The sequence below is a fragment of the Cervus canadensis genome, chromosome 26, assembly GCF_019320065.1.
Source record: "Cervus canadensis isolate Bull #8, Minnesota chromosome 26, ASM1932006v1, whole genome shotgun sequence".
NCBI classification, from domain to species: domain Eukaryota; kingdom Metazoa; phylum Chordata; class Mammalia; order Artiodactyla; family Cervidae; genus Cervus; species Cervus canadensis.
The window spans coordinates 52,700,110-52,716,754 of NC_057411.1; the positions used below are offsets into that span (position 1 = coordinate 52,700,110).

At 59.0% G+C, this 16,645-nt stretch overlaps 1 protein-coding gene across 1 annotated transcript in view; it reads left to right on the forward strand.

Annotated features, from left to right (window-relative positions):
- The window catches only part of CPLX1 (complexin 1), a 40,974-nt gene extending 25,904 nt beyond the window's left edge, over positions 1-15,070 (forward strand). Inside the window, exons 3-4 of the mRNA XM_043448446.1 lie at positions 7,123-7,298; positions 13,320-15,070. Of these exons, the coding sequence (XP_043304381.1) occupies positions 7,123-7,298; positions 13,320-13,517 (374 nt within the window). The 3' untranslated portion in view covers positions 13,518-15,070. The remainder of the gene's footprint in view (positions 1-7,122; positions 7,299-13,319) is intronic.
- Positions 15,071-16,645: the final 1,575 nt, after the last annotated feature.

The window sequence follows — 16,645 nt, forward strand, 5'->3', positions numbered from 1 at the left end:
CTCTAGCTGTGGCAAGTGGGGGCTCCTCGTCACTGCAGCACACGGGCTTCTCGTGGCGGCTTCCGCGGCGGCCCCCGTGGCGACTCTCATGGCCGCTCTCTGGCGGCCCCCGTGGCGGCTCTCATGGCGGCTCCCGGGGCGGCTCCCCAGGCGGCTCCCCTGGCGGCCCCCGTGGCGGCTCTCATGGCCGCTCTCTGGCGGCCCCCGTGGCGGCTCTCATGGCGGCCCCCGTGGCGGCTCCCCAGGCGGCTCCCCTGGCGGCCCCCGTGGCGGCTCCCGCGGCGGCTCTCGGGCTTACTCGCTTTGTGGCCTGTGGGATCTTCCAGGATCGGGGATCAAACCTGTGTCTCCTGCGTTGGCAGGTGGGTTCTTATCCACCAGGGAAGCCCACCATAGAGTTCTCTGTTAAACATATTCCTGAGTGTTTTTTATGTTTATATAATTACTGTAAGTAGACCACTGTCTCCACTGATGTTTCTAGCTTGTTTCTGATAGTATGAGGTGAAGTTTTAAATTAATTTTTATCCATAAATATTGCACTTACCATTCTACCACTTTCCATGATTAGTTTTGGTGGGTTTTCACTGGCCTGTCATGAGTTTCTTTGGACTTCCCTTGTAGCCCAGTTGGCAAAGAATCTGCCTGCAGTGCAGGAGACCTGGGTTCGATCCCTGGGTTAGGAAGATCCCCTGGAGAAGGAAATGGCAACCCGCTCCAGTATCCTTGCTTGGAAAATTTCATGGACAGAGGAGCTTGGTGGGCTGCAGTTCATGGGGTCGCACAGAGTCAGGCACGACTGAGCATTACTTACTTACGTGATCACATCACTGGCAAAAGAGATGGGTGTGAAGAGAGAGAGAATTCCATCTCTTTTTATAGTGCAGTACTTCTTGGTTTATCTTCTCTGAGACTTGGTCAACCCTTCAAAACAATGCTGACCATTTACAGGAGGCCTGTGTCCATGCTGCTGATTTCATGGGAGCAGGTTTATCCACTCACCTTGTTCATTTTCTTCTGTAGTTACAGCTATTGTTTTTATTAATCCTCTTTGCCTTATTTTGGGTTGTTTATTGTTTTAATTATTTAAAGGTAATAATGAAGTCCCTAAACTTTCTCTTTTCGTCTTTAAAATTAAAGGCTATAGTTTTTCCTCCACAACAGTTTTAGCCATGGATCCTAAGTTTAGACAGAAAATGCTTATTTTTCTTTGCTTTTTAAGAGTTTTTACAATTTCAGTTTTTATTTCCTCTTCAACTTAAATGTTAACTAAGTACATATTTCTAAAACTCAAATTTACAAAGTTATGGGTCTGGTCATCCTTTTAGTGTTTGTAATCTGACCGGGTGATGGTTGGGGGAGATGGCCTGTGTACCAGCTCCCATTGGTCATTTGTCAGAGTTTTACCTCAGTTTCGTTGTGACGTGGTTGACGCTGAGTACTGCCTGGGACTGCGTGGTCCCCTGGGTTCTGACTATGGCGTGGTCCTTTGCAGTCCGCACCCCAGCCCTGGGCCCAGGAACCCCTGACGCACTTGTGGTCACCATATACCAATTCACACTTCTGTTTATATAAATGAAATCATATAACTTGCGCCTGGCTGTTCGTACTCCATAAAGGTTGTGAGATTCCTCCATGTGGCCAAGAACCTCAGTGTCCCTGGACGGACGGCCTGGCCTCCACGTCCATTCACCTGCTGACAGGTGTTGAGGGGCCTCTTGTCTGGGCTCATGCAGATCAGGCCGCACACGCATGTGAGCCTGCGTCTCTGCTTCTCTGGGCAAACTCCAAGGAGTGGGATTGCTGGGTCACGTGGGCGACGCGCGTTTCATCGTAGGAAACAGCCAGGCTGTCTTCCAGCTGCCGTGCCAGCAGCACCCCAGCGGTGCCGGGCTAGGGTCCCGGTTCCTCCCCGGCCTCCCGGCACCTGCCGTCTTCAGTCCAGGACACTTCAGTGGGTGCCTGGAGGTCTCACCCCTGAGTTCAGTTTGCACCCTGTTGGTCAGCTCTTTGTAGAGCACATCTTTTCAGGTGCTTACTTGCCATCTGCATCTCTTCTCTGGTAAAGTGTCTACTCAGATCTGTTGTCTGTTTTTAAAATCAGGTGGTCTGTGTTCTTATCCTTGGATTGTAAGAGTTCTTTACTGGGTATAAGGCTTTATCAGACCAATGGTCTGCAAACATATTCTCTCGGCCTTGCCTTTTTTCTTTTTTTTAACAGTGTCTTATGAACAAAAGTTTTTTGTCGATGAAGTCCAATCTATCAATTTTTTCTTTTAAGCCTCATGCTTTTTTGTCACTTACGTAAGAAATTTCTGCCTAAGCAAAGTCACAAAGATTTTTCTCTTATGCTTTCTTCTTGAAATTTTATATTTTTATCTTTTCCACTAGGTCTATTACTGAGCTTTATATAAGGCGTGAGTTTACAGCAGACATTTGTATGTTTGCTTGTTTGCAAAGGAATACCTCGTTGTTTCAGTGCTGCTTTTGCAAAGACTGGCCTTTCTTCACTGAGTTATCTTTGTGGCTTTGTCAGAAACTCACTCTAACATACACAAGTGGGTTTATTTCTGGACCATTTATCCTGTTCCATGGGTCCACACGTCCAGTCTCCTGTCAATATCACACTTTCTTCATTACAGTAGACCTTGGAAACAGGAAGGTGGGTCCTCTAAAGTTGTTCTTTTGCAAAACTGTTTTGCCTATTCTAGGTCTTTTGCCATTTCCATATAAAGTTTAGAATCAGCTGGTAGATTTGCTCAAAAAGCCTATTTGCATTTTGTTTGGGATTGCACTGAATCCATAGATCAATCCAGGGAAAACTGACCTCATAGTGATGCTGAGCCCATGAACATGGTGTCTCTCCCTATTCATTTAGGTCTTTTTAAATTTCTCTCAACAGTTCTATAGTCTTAGGTAAGACAGGCTTCCACACCTATTAAAAATATAGTCATAGATATTTTATATTTCTCTCAGTATTGCTAATGGAATTGTTTTTCAAACTTCATTTCCCACTTGTTAGCTGCTAATACATAGCAACCCTTTGTTTGTTGTTTATTAATTTTGTGAGTTTGCTAGAACCACCTTTTCGTTCTAGCATGGTTTTGCAGACTCCTTCAACTTTTTCTACACAGATCATATGTTATTTGTTAACAAAGACAGTTTTACTTCTTCCTTCTCGATCTTTATGCCTCTGTGTCTTTTCTTGTCTTAGTCCAACGGCCAAGCCCTCCAGTACAAGGGGACTGTAATGTCCTTTGCTTATTAGTGAGCTGAGGCAAGGATTCAGTATTTCACATGGACCATGATGTTAGCCGAAGGGTTTGCTAAGGTTTTGTTTGTGGCTGAGTACATGATGCATAGCTGTTAAATGTTTAAAACTCATTATTTGCCAAGTATTCAGTGAGTGCCTGCCTTGTGTCTGGCACTGTTCCAGTCATAGGGAGGACAGCCCAGCGCTGGTCAGGATCCCTTCTCTCCTGGCACCGACCTTCTGTTGGCAGAGGCTGACAATAAAGAAGCCAAAAAGCGTACCAGGCCACTTCAGGTAACGACGCATGCTGTGTGGGATTACAAAACTGATTGAGGGTGGGGAGGGCTGTTTATCTTTGCCCACTTTTATTTTGGGTTGATATTCAGACTGATAACTAATAAAAATTTGTGGTGTTATGTGAATCCAGGTTCATGCTTCCCCAAAGGAGCTCATTTACCCCGGGAACCAGGGCTCTTTTCTCAGGGCTCTGAGGCCCTCTGTCACTGACAACGTGTGCAGGTCCCACGTCTGTGAGTCTGTGTCTGCAGGTGGCTTGTCCACTCGGATCACTTGGCCCCCTTCCCCTGTAGCACCGTGCTGTGCCCCCTGACATGGGCCACTGGGCAGAGCATCCCACCTCCTCCTGCTTCTCCCTCGAGGTGTCTCCTGGACAGGGCCTTTGTGAGCACTGTTCTAGAAAGCTCGCTCTCGTTGTTGGGTTTGTGCACAACCTGCCCGCCCAAGTATGGGACCTGCTCCAGGGGAGAAAAGTGCCCGTGCCTCATCCTGCACTGAAGCCGTCCCTGGGGGCTTTACCTGACTGTCGAGGGGGGTGGGATCGACTCCTGCCCTGGCACTCCCCTGCTGAGTCACCCAGGCAACAGAGGCTCAGACAAGAGTGAGGGATGGATGGCGTCAGCTCCTGCACCCCTCATGTGGCCCACAAGTCCTGGATTCGGGAGGCTTGGGCTGCAGCTGTCCGTTTGGGCCTTGAGTGCGACCGCGTGGGACAGCTCACCTGCAAACGCTATGAAGGTGGCGTGGGGGCGCCGCGTGGAGGCAGGATCGGGGCCACGGGCAGAGAGCACAGGGAAGGCCTGGCATCGGTGCTAGTGCCGTCTCACCATGGTGGGGTGACCTCTGGTCTCCTGCCCCCGGCCTGGGAGAGGCCACCAGCCTCCCGGAGCACCCTTGGTTTGCTGGAGTGGCTCCCCTGAGCCTTCTCTGACTCCCAGGCAGGTGGGGCGGGCCAGCCCAGAGCTCCAGTGGGGGCAAGGCCAGTCCACCTGGTGCGCAGAGCTCAGCACATAGCTGGTGCTCAGTAGATGCCTGTGTGATCACTCGGCCTAGAGTGCACATGGTGCATTGGAGGAGCCGGTTTGGGGACCCAAATCACCCAGTCGGCGTGGCCCCTCCAGCCCCCACCCCAGCCTCCATGCACTTTCCATCAGAAGAGAGATGCAGACGAGACTGTTCACATACCTCTGCCCTCGATGCCAGTCCTCTCCACGCAGGAGAGCGAGCTATCAGTCACTCTCACTTTAGTGTGAATGAGCTTGGTCAAGAGGGGAGATTTGTGTAAAGGCTGCCCAACAATGCTGTAGGTGGCCCCTCTGCCAGGGAGGCTGGGAAGGTTGCAGCTGCTCAGGGGTCGGGGCTCTCCTGCCCAGCCCCTCCCCACTACCCCCACCAGCACTGCCGGCCGGGACAACAGACCTTGAGGCAGAGAGAACCCGGCCGCCTGTCCTAGGAGCCGAGAACAGCGAGTCTGCAGCTCTGCTCCTGACCCAGTTTCCCTTCAGCCACCGGCTGACAGTCTCCTTTGCAGAATTTTGCAGACGTGGGAGGAAACTGACGTGAGGCTCCTGGTTTCTGTCCTCATCTGGAGCTATGCCATTGGCCGAGCCCAGCCGGGCGGGCTCCCTGCCCCCACAGTGACCCCATGATCTGGCAGTAGTCTCAGCAGCTGGGAAGGCCAGCCCCACAGACATCTAGATTTCAGCTAAGAGCACTCAATGGGCTGCTGCCCCCTTCCCACCACCAGGCTCCTTCTGCCCATGGGGGGCGGAGGTGGAGACCTGCGGGTGTCCGCAGGCCAGAGTCTCTCCCGGTTCCAAACTGCATGGACCTGTGCAGCCTGGGAGCAGAACAGGAGCCTCCGCACCCAGGACAGTGCCCGGGAGCTTCGGGACACCGGGACTGAATTGGAGAGGGTGGGACAGGGCCGGGGTCGGGGGCACCTCTGCCTATGAGGGGGGGGGCGGAGTCAGACCATTCCCAGGGTGTGGACTAAGCCAGCCTCCAGCTGCGCCTGGGAGGGGCCATCCCAGGATGAGAGGACAGAGTGGGCCCGGCAGAGACCAGACAACCTGGGCCACGGGCCCCTCAGAATGCGGGCTGGTTCCCAGGGAGCACATGGGGCTCGCTCCTGCTGGCGGCGTGAAGTGTGCAGGGCCAGCAGCCTGGCCTGAGAGTGGCTGACCCGCAGCGCTGACCACTATGCCCTCTCCCCGCGGTGCCCCTGCATCGGGGGCTGCAGCTGTGATTACACGTCTGTCCCGGGGCTGAGCCACAGGGGCATCCGAGGAGGTGTTTGTTGTTGCCTGTGAATCAGGCGCCCGTGAGCAAAGTGGTGGCTGGCGAGGCAGACAAATTAGGGCCTTGGGGCTGCCACACGCCCCCGCCAGCAGTTCTGGACCAGAGCCGCCCCCGCCCCGCCACACAGCCACACACTCAGCCACCCTACCAGCCAACAGAGGCTGAGCCCCTGCTGCACCCGGGACCCAGACAACACACATGCCATACAACCGCACAGACACACACACAGCCACCAACAGACACACACACAACCACACAGAGACACACCACAGAGACACACCACACATGCAACCACACTCAAACACACCACACACACAACCACACACAGGCACACAAACACAATCGTGCATACACACTGCCACCCACACACACACAACCACACACAGACACACACACATAACCACACACAGGAACACACAACCACCCATAGGCACACAAACACTATCACACACACCCACAGACACACACAACCACCCTACACACAACCACAATCACCCACAGACACACAAACACAATCACACACACAAAACCAGACACATACATACAAATACAGACATGCACACAACCACACACACAACCACCCACAGATGTACACACATATAACTACATGCAGACATACACAGCAACCACATACAGGAACACAAATGCAACTACACACAAAACCACAGACACACACAACCATGGACACGCACACAACCACCCACAGAAACACACACACACACAACTGCCCACAGGCACACAAACACAACCACATACACAAAGCCACACACACAGCCACCCATAGAAACACACACAACCATAGACACATACAACCACACACACACATATACAACCACTCACAGACACACACACAACCACACACAGACACACAAACACAACCACACACACAAAACCTCAGACACACAAATATATGCACAGACACACACAACCACCCAGAGAAACACACACAACCACCCATAGACACACATAACCACCCCCACACACAAACACAACCACACACACAAAGCCACAGACAGGCACACAACCATCCACAGACACACACACAACTACATGCAGACACACACAACAACCACATACACAAAACTACACACATAGCCACAGCCACACACATAACTGCAGCACAGAGGCCTGCGGGTACCGTCTGCAGTCGCAATGAACAGACACAGCCTCCTCCGACCCACACTGGGGGCCACCGCCCTGCTGGACCGGAGAGCCTGGCAGGGCAGGGGAAGGAGAGGGTGGGCCTGGCCTGACTCCCGCCTTCCTGTGCTCAGGGGCCACCAAGGACATGGGCAAGATGCTTGGGGGCGATGAGGAGAAGGACCCTGACGCCGCCAAGAAGGAGGAGGAGCGGCAGGAGGCTTTGCGGCAAGAGGAGGAGGAGCGCAAGGCCAAGTACGCCAAGATGGAGGCGGAGCGCGAGGCCATGCGGCAGGGCATCCGCGACAAGGTGGGCGCTGCGGCGCGGTCTGGCCCCGCACCGCCTGCATAGACGGGGGACGGAGAAGGGCTGGGGCGGAGGCTGCCTGAGGGAGGGCCAAGTGAAGCCTGGCTGGGCCGCCGGCCCCCTCCTCCGAAGCTCGCAGAACTGACCTCGAGAGGGACTCCCCGGGAGGGGGGCGGGCGGGTGAGATCCCGCGCCCCCACGTGCACGTTTGCACACGCTCACCGGGCCTGGGGCTTGCCCTGCGGCCCGAGTCCTTCTGGCCCCGATGGCAGGGGCTGGACCCCGTCCGCCTAGGATCCTGGGCTAGGGTGCTGGCTTCTGCAGGACAAGCTCCTGTGGCTGCCCCCAGGATTGCCACCACGGACTTGGAGGGCAGGCCCTTCTGGAGAGGAGGAGCAGGGCGGCCAGGGGCTGGCCCACCCAGTGGGCCTCAGGTGGGTGAATCGTCGAGGGCTGGAGGATACCCCTGACCACACCCAGGTGGGCCTCAGACCCCCGAGGTGAAGGACAGGGTGTTGGGGGGCAGGTCTGTGGCTGTGTGGGCTGGATGGGGGTGGGCTGGGAGCTGGAGGCCATCTTTCCAGAACCCTCTGGCACCTTCCTCTGTGCGCAGGGCATCATACACCCGCGGGGACCCAAGGCCAGAGCAGGGGTGGACAGGTGAGGCTGTCAGCTGGGGCCCCAGGGGCCTGTCCACTGCCCATCCTCAGGTGCCCATCCAGCTCGTGGGTCAGAAGGGCAGGCATGAGACGGCTGCTCCGGCCTCCTTCAGGGTGGGCCGGACTGTGGGCCAGGTGGAGAAGGAAGGGCCGTCCCCAGGGCCCCATGATGTCCTGAGCCACGTGGTCTCCCACGGTCCACAGCGTCTCGGGCCTTGCCCACCACTCTTGGCCCCACACGGGCCAGGCACCTCCACCCAGAGACCAGGGGGGGACTCAGTTTGGGGGTGCTGCCTCTCAGTTCTGTCCTGCCCCCAACCCTGACACTCCCATCTCTGGGCCCTGGGGAAAGTGTTTCCAGACACTGTGGATGAAGCCTGTAGAAGAGGGCTGGGAGCAGGCGGAGGGGTCCTCCAGAGGGCGTTTCCAGCAGTCCCCAACCCTAGACCGGAAAGATGCTTGGGCTGCAGGGGGGACGGCTCAGTCCCCAGGACCCTCCCGCCTGCCTGGTTTGCAGGGCCTCTGCCTGACACAGAAGCTGCAGTGAGGATACAAGTGGGCGCCTGCAGGTCTCTGGGTCTATGAGGGGTCCCCCATGTTGATGGGGGTGTGGGGTGCCCCCTGGTGTCCCATCACTGGTCACTGGACACCCTTCTGGGCAGAAAGTTCAACTTGATTGTCCTGGGGCGGCAGCTCATGAGACCCTCAACCCCAGGACCAACCTCAAGACTTTCAAAGCCGTTTGGGGAAGAGCCAGGAAGAGCACACAGACAGCAGAGAGGCAGGCAGCCATGGGCGGGGAGGGGTCAGAAGGTAGAGACACCCCACTCATTCTGCCTTTAATAGAAAGTCCCTTCTGCCCCTTCCCTCCTCAAACCGCCCAGCGGCCCCATCTCCCCCAGGGCCCCAGCCCCAGGGGCATGGGGACACTGCCCCTCAGGGCTCCCACTACCCCAGGGCCTTTGCTTGGCTGCTCCCCTCGGGGGCTCCCTGAGGCTCTGCCTCCCTGTCCCCTCCACAGTCCTCTCCTGTCTTATCTTGCTCTGCACCTGCCTTCATCTGGGTGCATGCTTGCTCACTCAGTTGTATCCAACTCTCTGTGACCCCACTAGGCTCCTCCATCCATTGGATTCTCCAGGCAAGAATACTAGAGTGGGTTGCCTTTTCCTCCTCCAGGGATCTTCCCTACCCAGGGATCAACCTCAGTCTCCTGTGTCCTCCTGCTTTGGCAGGCGGATTCTTTACCACTGAGCCACCTGAGAAGCCAACCTTCATCTGACACATACTTTTTACTGGTTTACTGTTCACTGTCCATCCCCCGCAGGAAGGGCAGGAACTCTGACTGCACTTGGCCGTTGTATGCCGAGCAAACGAGTGAGTGAGTGAACAAGTGAGTGAACAGGCATTAGCTCCAGGGTCCTTTTCTTGCTCAGGGAACCGAGTGGGATTTACAAGTCACAAAGTGAGTCCCAGTGAAAATGGGGAATGTGTCCCCACCCTAAAGGCAGTTCCATGGGAGGCCAGGGGGCAGGGTGACCCTCATCACCGCCACCCTCAGGACCCCAGCTTTCAGGGCCACCACATGGAAGGCTGTAGCCAGCCCCAAGGCCCCCTAGCCTGGCGCCCTGGGGGTCGCTTGGCCAGTGGTCCTGCTTCCTCAGACGAGCATCGCCCCCATCTGGGACCCCCTTGGGTGGGCTGAGTGCCTTTGCTTCTTAACTGCCTCCACAGACCCCAGGTTGCTCCTGGACCCTGGCAGTCCCCAGACCTACCGTGGCTCCATCAGCCACAGTGGCTGGTCTCCCCGCCAGGCCCAGGTCTCCTTCCTGGGCACGTCCTGGGTCTGGTCTCACCCACCCAGGGGGCACGATGGTGTCTGCTGATTTCAGTTGCCGGGGCAGGGGTCCGAGCCAGGCCCCACCCCACGCAGGGGCTGGGGCTGCAGTTTCCTTACTGGCCCAAGCACAGCTTCTGCAGTCAGAGGATTAGGCGGACTAGGGGGCCAGGGCTTGGTCCTGGGGGGCAGCCTGCAGGGAAGGTGTGGTATGTTGGGGAGCATACCGACACAAGCAACTGAGTCTGACAGGTGGGGGCTGGGCCTTGGGGGTGTGCAGGGGAGACAGGCTGATGGTGAGCACCCCCATTCACAGGTCGGAGGCAGCTCAGGGCCTGATGCACTCTGGATGTTAGAGCCCCAAAGCCCCAGGTCCTCACAGCCTCAGCGCTGGTCTCCAAGAATTTGGTCACCTCCTCCAAGGAGTCTCCAGTTCAACAGAGGGGAGCCTGCCCTGCCCCCAAGACCCCAGAGGTGGACAGCGCGGCCGTGGGAGGTCAGGCTGCCCCGGCCACCCAGGGTGGTGGCCCCTGCTGCCCTCTCTCCCCAGACGTCCTGACAATGAGCTCAGCGCCTGGATCTCCCTACTCACCGACAAAGCCCCCCATCACGTCCCCTGGCCCTGCCTGGTCCCCCATGGCTGCAGAGCCGTTCTCTACCCGGCCTTCCAAGGCGACCCCCTCCCGCCCTCCTGCTCCCCACAGGTTGGGACCCCTGACCTTTAGGAGTGGCTCCCCCAATGGCCCTCGCTGGCTCCCAGGCTCCAGACCCGCTTCCTGCAGCCCCTTTCTGGTGTCTGGGGTGGGGTGCCCCGTGGTATGCCCCATGCCCCCACCCCCGACCTCACGAGTGGTCAAGGAAGAGGGTGGGGGTCCCTCACACAGGGGCCGAGGGGTCAGGCCAGGCCACGTGCCCCAGCTCCCTGGGGGACCTCCTCTGTATTTGGGGCTCCTCGCCTCTGCAGGCTGGTGGGCGGTGCCTACCCCCGCAGCCCCGCATGTGTAATGACGTCATGACGCACTGCGCGTGTCCAGGTCGGGGGAGACTGGCCCACCTGTGTCATCTGGTCCCCGCTTCCTGGTCTGCACCCCAGTTTTCAAGTTTACACCGCACCGCCGGGTTTGGTGTTTCCAGCCACCCACGTTCAGCGACTCTGAGACAGAACCACCCTCCAGCCAGCGCTGGGCTGGCGGGTCCTAGTCGACCCGGCTCCCACGCCCCAGGTTTGTGCTGAGAATAACAGGTTGTGGGCAAATCGCTGACTCTCACTGTTAGGGAGCACCGCTTTGCCCAGGGCGCTGGCAGCCTGGGCTCCCTCCGGGCCTCAGTGGTACCGTCTCAGTGGTTGAGGAGGGTGGAGGGAGGGGTTTGGGATGGGGGGGACTGGGGGAAGAGTTGGGCTTTCAGACAGGTGCTCAGCCAGACCACATCAGAGCCAGGCTCTGGGAGAGACCCCAAAGAGTAAGGTGGCCCTCAGGTTTGCCCAGAGTGGCTTAGGCTCAGAATGGGTTTTAGCCTCAGTGGAGCGACTGGCTCGGGGCCTGGGGTCTCCTTCCTGGACCCTAGAGGGGACAACCGTGACACAGGTCCCTCCCTGACCCCCTGCCTGACTCTACCATGTGTTCCTGCCCGTGGGTGTGTGTCCCCTTGCCACCCACCTGTTCTGCCAGCACCACGTGTCCCCCTGAGCATGTGTGTGCACCTCTGCTGAGTGTGTGGGGGGCGTTGGCCACCACGGCCTCCTGGGTCCAGCACACAGACCTGTGCCCCAGTTGGGGACAGACATCCTGTGGCTGCGGGAACTGCTGGGCTCTGCGCCTCTGGCTGGAGGGAGGCTTTCTCTGGTCTGACCTAATTCCTGGCGGTGTGTCTCTCCACCCTGCACGTCCCTCCCCGAGTCAGAGCACCGCCCTCTGTGGTGACCCAGGAAGAGGGCTGTGCCCCTTGGAGTGGCTGCCATCTGGCTCGCTCGTCGCACTCTGCCCTGGGCTGACCTGGTGTCCATGCTCAGTGTGGAGGCCCTCTTGGTCAGTTGCCCTGAGCCCTCCCCTCTACCCCAGAGACCCTTCCCAAGCTCCTGACTTGTCCAGGGTGCAGAGGGGCCTTCAGACCACTAGGGCCCCTGCTGAGGAAGGTGGCCAGACCCCTTACCCCTCCTTCCTTAGTGCCCAGGGGCCCTACGCTGTCTGGTCACTGCGGCCAGGAGCCCGGACTCCTCCTCTCAGACTCTGCTAAAGAGCCCTTGCCCCCCTGCCTGAAGCCCCCCACAACCTCGAGGGAGGAGATGGGTGCAGAGCAAGCTGGGGAGTGGGACACAGCCACCCCCCTAATCTGGAAGCAGAGCGAAGGGTCTTCTTGGAGGACCAGGGTGCCCCCTCCACTGCCATCAGCACCAGTGGCAGCCCACTGCTTCCTTCAGGAGGAGCTGGTGAGGAGAGATGAGCAGGCCTGGGGACCCTTCCTGGGACCAGCAGCCCTGAGCGGTGTGCTTCCCGGCACTCTCTCTTCGCCAACATCACAGCCTCTGCTTCTGGACATTCCATGTTGTGTAACCCAGGACCTCAGACCTAACCACGGGGCACCCCCTCCCCAGCTCGGGTGGGTCCCGAACTCTGTCCCCAACCCATCAGGCCAGCGTGGCCCCACCTGGTCCCACCAGTCCTAAGGCAGGAAGTCTTCCCCTGGTCTCCTGTCCTCTTGACCATAGGCTTCAGGGCTTTGTTGGTCCAGGACGGCTGCTGAGGGTGCTGGGGGCCTTGGGGTGAGGTGTTAGTCTCCTAGAAATTAATTTTCTTGGTTCTGGAGGCTAGAAGTCCCAAATCAAGATGTTGGCAGGACTGTTCTCCCTCTGAAACCTGTAGGCGAGAATCTGAGAATCCTCTTTTGTAGTTTCTGGGGGCTTCTGGCATTGTGTGTGTCCTTGACTGGTGGCAAGGTGGTTCCCAAGCTTTTCTGTTTTCTTTTTCTACTCTGTGTATCCTTTTCTTTTACAAAGAAGCTCTGGATTTAGAGCGCAGGGAGGTCTCCTCTCTATTCTTACCTTAATTACACCTGCAGAGATCCTGTTTCCAAACAAGGTCACATGCTGAGGTTCCAGGTGACATGAATTTGGGGGGACTCCTTTCAATCTGAGGGGAGATTTTGGAAAGGGTTGGGGACAGAGAGATACACAGGAAACCAGAACTGGGGGTACACGGCGGTGCCCAGGGGTGTTGCTGAGGGCACATCTAGGTAGGGTTCTAGGACACCCACCTGAAAGTGACTGCGGGACACGGGGCATGCAGAGTGCCCCTCCTAGGGCTGGGGGTTCTTGGCGGCATCCGAGGATACTTGGCATAAAAGTGTGGCCTCATGTCACCGGACGGAAGATCTGGGCCGCGTGGGGCAGGGCTGACACCCGCGCCCTCCTCCCCGGGAGGCGGGGCCGCAGGAGGGAGGGGCCCGAGCCGGAGGGTGGCCTTACCCCGCCACGCACCCTCCCGGGCGGGGCAGGGTCGGGGCCCGCGCGCTGACCCTCTGCCCTCCCCGCAGTACGGCATCAAGAAGAAGGAGGAGCGCGAGGCCGAGGCCCAGGCCGCCCTGGAAGCCAACTCGGAGGGCAGCCTGACGAGGCCCAAGAAGGCCATCCCGCCGGGCTGCGGGGAAGCGGCGGAGGAGGAGGACGAGAGCATCCTGGACACGGTCATCAAGTACCTGCCCGGGCCGCTGCAGGACATTTTCAAGAAGTAGCCCCAGGGCTGAACAGCAGCCCGCCCCGCGCCCACCCCGGTCCCGCCCTCCGCGAGGCCCCCGAAGAGCCGCCGGGAGCAGAGCGCAGCCCCCCCACGCCGATATAAGCCATAGCCCTAGGTCCATCCGCCCCGTTGCCCCCTCGCGCCTTGGGAGCCTCCGCCCACCTCGCAGCCCACCCGCTCCCAGAACCGCCCCCGCCACCTAGGGGGGGCGCGTCCGGCCCCCCACGGCCGCTGCCTTCTGTGCCGGAGACCTGGGGGGGGGGTGCGGGGGCAGCCCCTTGCTCTTCCGGCAGGCAGCGGGTGGACTGGACTCGCCCCCAGACCCCGGGAAGCCCTTCTCGCTCCGCCCCTCACCGCCCACCCAGCAGGGCCCACGGCCAGGGCCACCGAAAGGGTCCACGTTGGTGGACGCCTGTCGGGCCCAACTCAGGAGCACAGCCATAGTAGGGGGTGCAGTCGTGAGCCGGGGCGGGGGGGTGGGGTGGGGGGACGAGCCGCAGGCGCCTGGGGCTCCCCCAGCAGGGTTCGGCCTGTAGGCCCCTCCTAAGCCCCGCCCCCGTTGCTGAATCTGCCTGCCTTGGTGGCCTGGCCGCCACCGCTCTCCATTGTGCATCCTTACCCTCTTCATCCACCTGTCTGTCCCCCCGGCCGCGGCCTCTGGAAGGCTGAGCTTCGGGGCTGGTTCTCGCGAAGGGAGGCAAAGCAATAGGCTTGGGAGGACCCTCTCTGACCTCTCTCTCCACCCCCAGAGTCCGCGGGCCCAGCGAACCCATCCCCTTCCCTGGCCGGCGCCTCCTGTCCCTCCGAGGCTGCTGGGGGTGGGGGTGCCCGCAGCCTCTGAACACCCGCACCTCCACTCAGAACCGGAGGCGGTCCGGAGCCTGGGGGCCGAGCGCTGCGCGCCGGCCGGAGTGTGTGGCCCCGAAGACCAGCCCCGACCCTCAGCCGCCTCAGCCCTGCAGGCCCTCGAAGGGGCATCCCAGCCGCCAGCCCAGCGGGCTCCCCCGAAGCGGCTGTGGGCCTCCCAGCGCTCCCCCGCCCCTTGTTTAATTTGCATCACAATATGTTGAATCTCAGGTAAATGAGGTCTTCTGTCTGTGAGGAGTTTTATCTTGACAGAAAGCTTGTCACCTGGGTCCCCAGGGCCCTTTCTGTTCACATAAATTTTCATCCTGTCCAGCGTCGCGGGCCAGGGGCGCGGCCCTCCCCCGCTCCTTAGAGAAGCCATATGACTAGACGGCAATACTGACCCCTGGCGCCCTTTGTCCCCCGCCGTCCACCCTGCGCCTGGACCCCTCCGGGTTCCATGTCTTTTTTTAATGCCTGTTTCCACACTTTAAAAAGCCAGCTCTGAGCAGACCAGGAGTCGTCTGGTAGAAACCCGCATCCCATCCTCAGCGCGTGGGGCGCCCCAGTGCCGAGCCTAGTGTAGACGTGGACGTCCTCTGTCCGTCTGTCCCGACGCCTGCGCCTCCTCCTGCATGTCGGGGCCGCTGCCTGTGTTCTCTCCGGATGGAATCACAGCCAATAAACTCCACAGTGATTTCACGTCTTTGGCCATTGCCTCTGGAGTGCATTCCCTGGGAGGCGAAGGGGGTGGGGTGCTGGAGGTGCTGCCCTGGCGGGAGGGCAGAGCCCGGCCAGCTGCGGTGCTCCCTTTGGGCTCTGTTGCTTGAGCCCATGCCCTGCCAGATGGGAGCACCTTTTTCCTTTCGCTGAGGCCAAGGCAGGGGCTCCTGCCGCTCTGGACGCACACATCCGACCCTTTCTCCCTGAGGTCCTCCTGGCCAGGGTCGTCCCTCAGTGCCCCCTAGTCTCCGGCCCGCAGCACAGGCCCCACCCCAGGCCTCTCCTGCACTGCACACCCTGGGACACGGGCCCACGTCTTTCCATGCTGGCCACACCTCAGGCCCAGTGAGAGGCCTCTGCGTCCTATCCGTAGAGGCTGAGGCCTGACAAGGTGCCTGTGGGGACTGCTGGCTCTGTGAGCCTGACCCCGAGATGCCGTGGCCGCTTGTGTCCCCAGAGTGGCCTTGTTTGACATCCACACCTGGGCCTTCTATCCAGGAGGAGGGTGCCTGTGGCCCTCCTCACACTGCTGGGTGATGAGGATGCACGGGCCCCTGCCAGCAAAACCTGCCCAGTCACACTCTCCCCACTCCACCCACCCACTCCACCCACCGGCCCCGTCTTCCTCCCCACCCACCCATCCACCCCCACCTGCCCTGTCCTCCTCCCCACCCATCCCCCACCCAGCTGTGCCCAGAATACCGTCCTGGACCCACTGCCCCTTTCCCTCTACCTCAGAACGGGGTCAGAAGCCTTTGTAGCAAGTTCAGGCTTTGGGATATGCAAGCCTCCATCCCCAGCATGGCTGGTCTCAGTGGGGCACCCCAAAGTGCCCCCACCATTAGCCTCCATTCCCCCATCTCTACCCTCCTCCCCCACCTCCCCCAACCTGGCCTGGACTCATCTCGGTCCTAAGCAATGATTCAGATGTGCTGGTCACCTGAATTGCCTTCCCTGGCAGCCCTTCCCCAGTGCCTGGTGAGGCAGACCCCTTAATCCTCTCCCTGAGGACTCCTGGGAGAGGCACTTGCTCACTCCAGGTTGCTGAGCCCCTGTGATGTGCAGAGCTCTTCTAGGGCCTGGGGATAGTGGAGGTCCTTCCTCCTGGGACTGATTGTTCCAATGGCAGGAGACAAATGATGAATAACGACATAGGTGGTGATTTCTTTCTAAGGAAATTGAGTAGGATAAGGGGCAGAGAGGATGGTGAGAGTGGCTATTTCACCTCTGAGGAGGTGAGGTGTGCAGACAGACCCCAAGGAAGAAAGGAGGAGCCCTGTGGGACCCAGGCAGGGACAGCAGTGCCAGGGCCCCGAGGCAGGAGCTGGCTGAGCATTTCAGAGTGGCCATGGGGACTCCGGCTGACCGTGGCCTTGCCCCTGGGCTTGCTTTAGGATCACACTGCCTCTTCTGGAGTCCCTTTCCTTTCAGGACATTTAGCTCTGTTTTGACAAAGCAGAGCACACTTTGATACCTGCCCCCCAAGAGCTGTCCACTCTGCAGGCAGCCAGCCCCGGGCAGTGCTCTGCTTGGATTTGCTGTCTCTCCTCGCAG